The sequence below is a fragment of the Propithecus coquereli genome, unplaced genomic scaffold (assembly GCF_000956105.1).
Source record: "Propithecus coquereli isolate 6110/MARCELLA unplaced genomic scaffold, Pcoq_1.0 Scaffold135, whole genome shotgun sequence".
In the NCBI taxonomy this organism is placed as follows: Eukaryota; Metazoa; Chordata; class Mammalia; order Primates; family Indriidae; genus Propithecus; species Propithecus coquereli.
In genome coordinates, this window is record NW_012137747.1 from 4,700,633 (window position 1) to 4,708,409 (window position 7,777).

At 33.2% G+C, this 7,777-nt stretch overlaps 1 protein-coding gene across 1 annotated transcript in view; it reads right to left on the reverse strand.

The window, feature by feature from the left end:
• Positions 1-7,777, reverse strand: part of CHD1 (chromodomain helicase DNA binding protein 1) — a 95,252-nt gene that overhangs the window by 56,710 nt on the left and 30,765 nt on the right. Inside the window, exons 5-10 of the mRNA XM_012638799.1 lie at positions 5,439-5,698; positions 4,635-4,735; positions 4,240-4,418; positions 3,214-3,341; positions 2,251-2,467; positions 1,478-1,567 (exon numbers count right to left, since the gene is read on the reverse strand). Coding sequence (XP_012494253.1) covers positions 1,478-1,567; positions 2,251-2,467; positions 3,214-3,341; positions 4,240-4,418; positions 4,635-4,735; positions 5,439-5,698 — 975 coding nt within the window. The remainder of the gene's footprint in view (positions 1-1,477; positions 1,568-2,250; positions 2,468-3,213; positions 3,342-4,239; positions 4,419-4,634; positions 4,736-5,438; positions 5,699-7,777) is intronic.

The following is a 7,777-nucleotide window of genomic DNA, read 5'->3' on the forward strand; positions in this document are numbered from 1 at the left end:
CAAATTATTAAAATGAGGCAAATTAAAATTAAAAATAAACTTTTATCTAATTTGCAAATAAATTATTGAAAGATTTATTGTAATCTTTAAATCAAGTAACTAACCATGCATTCCTTCTATGATTTATTTAACCATTAGGGTATAATATCAAGCCAAAGTCTTTACTAGCTTATAAATTAATAATAATGGGGAAAAACCAACAGAACCATTTAAAAATTTTATAAAAGGTTCTTAGCCTAAGTTCAGTAGAGGTCTCTATTAATATCAATGTGGAGAAACTACTATACAAATTTTGAACAGTGTCTTACTCCAAGCGTAGGTATAATTCACTGCATGACTTTTATGAACTGTAGATCTCTAATACATAAACTTAGGTCTCTTCCTTAGACTAGGCCTCATTCTGCTACTTAATAGCTGTGTGACCTTAGGCAAGTTCATTAAAGTCTTTGAGACTTTCTTGAGACTGACTTACTTTCTTTTCAGTAAAGTACAAAAAGTAAATATCTTACAAAATAGATGGGAGAATTAAATGAGGCAGTAGCTATAAAACATTTAAAATACTACTTCACTGATTCACTAAGTGGTAGCTTAATCCTATTCGGTATCTTCCGCCTCTTTACAAATCAATAGATACTATACAAACTGGTTTCATTTAAGTCAAGAGTTGGCAAGTTTTTTCCGTAAAGCTGTGGTCCCCATCCCCAATACTCCCACCCCATGCCCACCCCCACCTTGGACCAGTGGCCTGTTAGGAACCAGGCTGCAAAGCAGGAGGTGAGCAGCAGCAGATGAGACGCCTTCATCTGTATTTACAGCTGCTCCTCATGGCTCACATCACCAGATAAGCTCTACCTCCTGTCAGATCAGTGGTGGCTCTCGTAAGAGTGCCAACCCTACTATAAACTGTGCATGCTTAGGGATCCAGGTTGCGCACTCCTTATGAGAATCTAATGCCTGATGATCTGAGATGGAGGTGAGGCAATGATGCTAGCTCTGGGGAGTGGCTGCAAATACAGATTATCATTAGCATAAAGGTTTGACTGCACAATAAATGTAATGCGCTTGAATCATCACAAAACCATTCCCTGGCCCGTGGAAAAACTGTCTTCCATGAAACTGGTCCCTGGTGCCAAAAATGTTGGGGACCACTGCTGTAAAAGGCCAGGTGATAAATACTTTAGACTCTGCAGACCAACAAGGTTTTATTTAAACAATTTTATTTAATTTTAAATAAAATTAAAATCCATTCAAAATATACAATATGGTCTCTGTCACCGTACACTTTGTAACATACCTTTGTAACCCTTTACACCCTTTCAAAATGTAAAAGCCATTCTTATTCTTAGCTCAAGGGCCATAAAAAAATAAGCCCACAGGCTATAGGTTTTTGACCCATAATTTAAGTTGTCCTCTCATTCTGTTCACAACATATGATAAAGGAAAAACTGATAAACAAAAAGACATAGGTAATACATACCTTATCCTTCAATAAAATTTCGTAAGTTGTTAACAATATATTAAATTTTAATCGTTTGGTCTGGGGATGCATCCATTCATGAGTTCTTATCTAAAAAGAAATTTGAAGGACAATTTTAAGACAAACATTAGGCAAAGTATATTTTATCTTAAATATCTAAAATAAAATTAAAATCCATTCAAAATATACAAATAACTATGCATGTTTATGTAATAAAATAGTTAATTATTCATTATATAGTCCAATACACTATGCTGATCTTATCATAAATAGAATGTAAATACCAAGCACATGAAAATCTTCTGTTAAAAAAATGAAGTAAATACAATTTTAACACGCATCTTTCACTAAAAGTTCATTTAACAAAACAAGTGATTAATTCATTTAATAATATGACATTTATTGATGAAATATGATGTCTTGGGTTTGCTTCACAATGACTAGGAGGATAGAGTAGTGTGTACAGGTACAGACAAAATGAAACTGGCAATAAGTTAAAACTGTAAAACTGGAGATGGGAACATCATGGTTTATTATACTCCTCCTTCTGTCTGTTTTCACATATATTTGAAATTTTCCATTAAAAAGTTAAAAAAAAATACGAAGTAATACTAAACCAAAACTAATTTTTATTATAGTCCATTAAACATATATTTGGTACTTGTTTGTGGCGAGTTCTATGTCAGAAAGTAAGACTATAAAGACAGAAGAAAAATATTCATCCTCAAAGACAAGTATGTCTTGATTTCTAAATTTGTTGGTAAACAACTTACCATGTTTCTGCTGTTAATGTCACCTAAATAAACCACAGCATTCATTTGAGAAGCCCATGTTTGAATCTCCCTTTGCCAGGAAGTGAGAGTAGAGAGTGGTACTACTAATAGAAAAGGTCCATATAATTGATGTTCATGAAACAAATAGTTCAGAAATGAGATCGTCTGAATTGTTTTTCCAAGGCCCATTTCATCGGCAAGTATGCAACTATTTCCCCTACAAAGTTAAAAAAAAATGCATGCAATAAAAGATTCAAATATACAAAGAAACCTTTTTTATATCACACACATTTAAATGAAGCTAGATAAAATTAATCCAATAGGTATTATATAGAATACCATTTTTATTAGCTACAAATAATAAATGTAAAGGCATCTGGCTAAAAAGACTTAGTCACTAATAGTATAAGAAAAGTAAAAGGAGTTTATCATTTTAGGCCAAAAGAGGTTTAAATATTAATAGTATTATATTCAGTCAATTATGAAGCTGAGAATGCAGTTCATCTACATATATTAAATAAGTAAAAGGTATATAGGAAGAATGTGGGTAAAAACCACAGCTAAAATGCAACCTACAGAGTCACATACACTCTCACGAGTAGAGTGGGGCCATAGGAGAGAGGAAAAAAATTTAGAGGACTAAATGGGTATTAGAAATAACTAGGAAATATAAGAAATATTCCAGCAACAGTGGAGATGGGAATGTATACACATTGCGATTTTTAAGTTGAATAGAAACATATTTAAGAACTACAACAATCAAACAAGTTAAACTCAAACTCCACTGAATTTTCTTCCTAGTATATAGTAAGTATTGTTTACATAAACTAGGAAATACAAAGATCAGCATATATAAAATGCCAAAGGGTATCATCTTTTATGTTAACGAAAATCTTTTCTGAATCCTGTATTTGTAAAATTCTTACTGTCTCAAATTATATAGATGATTCAAAATATACTTACTTGCACCAAGAATGAGCAAGCCAATTTAAACCATTTAGTTGATAATCTCTTAATTCTAAACCCTCATGTCCTCCAATATAGGATGGTTGCTTCTTCAAGGCTACAAATCTTGGCCTTTGTTTTAATACCTTTAGTAGAAATAAATGTTAATATGTAGAATTATTAAACATAAAAATTATACTAAACAATGAAAATCTCAGTGTTCACTATAAATTTTGAAATTTCATCTAAAATCATCAAGCTCAGAGATTCCATGATTTAAAACACCTCTGAGGATTCAAAGAATACTGTTTTCTACTACTCTAACAAGAATGCACAGTGAAATACTGTGCCTTCTTTTTTTAAACCAAAATGACAGTGAAAATTAAAGTTCCTACCAAAATACGTGGGTCTCACTCATTTCACAAGCAAAGGCTATGTTAAATTTGTTCATAACCATTATTGCTCCATCCCCAAGCTAGAAATAAACCACAAAGCTGGCAGCTTCCCATTCAATTTCTGATTTCTAAATTACCATTATGAAGAATTTAATTCAATCTTGTGATAAGGAAAGAAATCCTAGTAGTACACAGACCCTAAAACTATCATAATAATTTTAGATAAACTATGAAGATTTTGAAAGTACTGTACATGGTAGTCATGGATACTTTCTTATGGCTATGTCCCTCTTCTCCTTCCCTGCCTTCAAAGAAAGTATCTGCTACCTTTTAAACTAAGCGTATCTCTGGTTTCCAAGGAATTTTCCCTACTTGGTCTCCCCAACCCACTCCTTACAATTACCCACCATCACCACCACTTTCTGACATCTTTAACATCTTTGTGACACAGTTCCACTCACCAAGGATAAAAGACAATGCCACCTTTAAGATCAAATAGTAATTATAGGAACCTCACTTCCTACAAGACCTATCAACCAAGTATTCTACCTTAGTCTATTTAAAATCAGGATCTAATTATCTTATTCAGGTTTGTAATATTTATTACGCATAGATACACTTTTAATTAAAAATATCAAACAATACTCACTTTGCAATCTTTAAAAGGAGTGGTTTTTGATTGGTTCCTGCTAAAATATTCATCAATGCACGCTTGAAATTTCTTGGAAATGAGAGCTCCATCTTCCCAGCTACATTCTGAGTATGGAAGGCCCTGCCATTTGCAATAATAATCAGGATAACCAGCCGCTGACTTTTGATTGGAATGAGCTGTGAGATAAACCAGGCATTTATTTATTTTTACATTTAATCTCAGAGACATAATTCTTAGTAAAAACTACACAAACAAAAATTATCATCTAGTTTACCCTACTCTAGTTTAGTAAGAGGAAGCAATGGAATTTGATGTGTAAGCAGTAAATTTATGACTTTTTTCAGATGATTTCAAGCATAAAAGAAGTTTAATGAGAATCAATTATTACTAACCAATTATACGTTCCACTATTTGATATTGTTTATGTAGATCATCCGTAAGTTCTTGCTGGCAATTATAATATTCCACATCTTCTGGAGAAGCATTTTTCAACCTGAAAAATTATTAATCCAGGAATACACTTCAAATTCTCCCATAAATAACCCATCCCCCTAAACACTGTCTATAGCACAAAATGTCTCATTTTGCCCTTTCCATGTGTGCCAAGTTTGAACAACGAAGAAATTGAAGCAGAAATAAAGCATCATTAATTTTTAACTTTAAAATGTGTAACATAATGGATGAGATACATTCAATGTGACTGTTATCAAGAAGAGGTTTAGATACAGCTACCCCTAAGAATTTTACCTTGAGATGGAAAACATTCATCCCTCAGTATCTGCTGGGGATTGGTTCCAGGATCACTTGCAGATACCAAAATCCATGGAGGCTCAAGTCCATTATATAAAATGGCATAGTATTTGCATTTAACCTATCCTTGGATATGCTTTAAATCATCTCCAGATATACTTCTAACATCTAATATCTAATATGGTATAAATGCTATTAAGTAGTTGATATACTATACTGCTTTTTTATTTGTATTATTTTTCATTGTCCCCCCCCCCCAATTATTTTCAGTTAGTAGTTGGTTGAATCCAAGGATGCAGAACCAGTGGATACAGAAGACCTACTATAAAGTCTATAAATAGTTATTTTAGGCTATCATTTAATTCTTCATTGTGTATTCATTATTAACAAAAAAGCTTAGTAATCTTTGAACTATAAAAATATAGTATGGTATAAAGCATATTTACCATCTTTTTGTTTCCTGATCTTTTTTCTTATAATTATCCAACTTTTTCATTCCTCTAACATTCTGCTGCTTAAGGGTTTCTTCAGTTTCCCAAGTGTTGTGAATATGTGACCATCCTTTCCATTTAATTAAATACTGGATCTCTCCTGGTTCCTTGTTTTTTTCAAACCCTGCATTTGGGTCACCATCTGCTTCAACTGCATAGATGGTTGTAGTAGCACCAGTAGCTGAAAACAAAAGCATAAGACCTTCCATGTAATTCTGGTGGAAGATTATTTTCTTTTAACCCCAAATTTTAAGAATATAAATACAAAAACATATAATCTCTTAAATAAGTAAAGTATCTGGCATTACAGAGACTTACGGAAAATTATATTACACATAGATAAAAGAAACTCAGAATTTTAAAGTTAAAGAATTCTCTCACTTACTTCACTCAGTTTTAAAATTAGAAACACAAAAAGGTCAAAAGACAGAGGTACACCTGAGATTGCAGTTAAAAGTGAAAATCTATAACTGGGAAACTGATAACCAGAAATTAAAATAAAAAATTACCTTGAAAAACTACATGCCAAGATAACTAAAAATCATGTACATATTGAAGATGAAAAGAAAAAAATTTCAAAAACCCAGGTTGTGAAATTGAAAGCACCTAAAAAGCAACTATTAGGTCATTAAATATGAAATGTCCGATTTCGAATCAAAGTGTAGTTTATCATATCTCAAACAAGAAGCAGTACAGTTAAGCAAAGTATGCACCTAAACTATCGACACAGTTTTGCCATCTTAATGGAAGCTTATTTATGCCAGCAGTGAAGAAGGCTAGAAAGTGAGCAGCGATGAAATCATGAAAGGTGTTTTCTGTAGCTTATTGAGAATTGAGTATTTTTCCTTACAGGAAGTGATCCAAAGCCTGGAAGAAGTGGTAGTCAGTTGGTACAAGGTCTGGTGAATAAGGAGAATGACAGAGAGTTTAGTTTCTAAGTCCATCCTCTGTAGTTTGAGCAGCATTGTGCGATGTAGTCAAGAGCTGTCTTGCAAGAAGATTGGCCTGTCTCTACTGACCAATCTCGGCTGCAAGCATCCTCATTATTTTGTCCAATTGGTTGCAGTATGTGCTGTAATCAACTGACCAGATTTCATTATGCTGTAGTGGATAATACCAGCGCTGAACCACCAGACACACATCATTAGCTTTTTTTCGGTTTTGTACTGTGTTTCAGCACTTCATCTTTATCCAACCATTGTGCTGAATGCTTGCGAATGTCAAAAAGAATTTATTTTTCATCACATGCAATGATATGGTGTAGAAATGGTTTGCCTTCATGTCGTGACAGCAAAGAAAGGCAAGCTTCAAGATGATTCCTCTTCTGATGCTTGTTTAATTCATGCGGAACCTCTCCATCCAGGTTCTTTACCTTGCCTATTTGTTTCAAATGGTCCAATATTGTTAGAACGTTAACGTCAAACCTTGCCGCTAATTCACGCGTAGGTTGAGATAGGTTCACTTCCACTACAGCTTTCAGCTCATCATTATCTACCTTGATCTCAGGGTGGCCATGTGGTTCATTTTCAAGATTAAAATCATCAGAACAGAACTTCTCAAACCATGGAGATACTATGTGTTCATTAGCCACATCCTCCCCCAACACTTCACTGATATTTCGAGCTCTCTCTGCTGCACTAGTTCCAAGGGGGAACTCATATTGGAAAATAACACGAGTTTCTGATTTATCTAGTTTTACAAAAATTGCTCTAAAAAATTTTTGAAAGATAAGCACAAGCCAAATGTGCATTTTAAAGACTGAGGATGTACCTTCACAATAAAAATAAAACATGAAGTGGCAAAGTAAAATGTCAGAGATATCAACTATCAAACTTGGCACTTAAGGAAATCGGACATTTCATACTTAACACATTAACTGCCATTAAGTTGTATTTAATTCAGGCTAGTTTTGAGCTCGGGGCCTCATAAAGCATATGTAACTCACACATCTCTTTACTTTGAGCTGAGTGAACTATTTTTCAAATTGCGTATAACTCATGCACAGAAAACAATAAAAAATAACAAATTTTACATTAAATTACAAAGGATCATTTTGTTTTTCAAGTTTTTGTTCTATTTTCATAATAAAACACTGTGGCCCCAAGGAAAAAAAATTTTGTTTCTAGCATGCAGTCAATCTGTTACTAACCTAATATTTAGGTATAACAACAGTAAAACCCAATACACAAGTCAGAAATTTTCTAACTATCCACAACATATAACAGGAAGCAGGTGGATATCTTCTGAAAAGAACATACCCAAGCTAAGCAAAGTGTATTTTTTTTTTTTTTTTT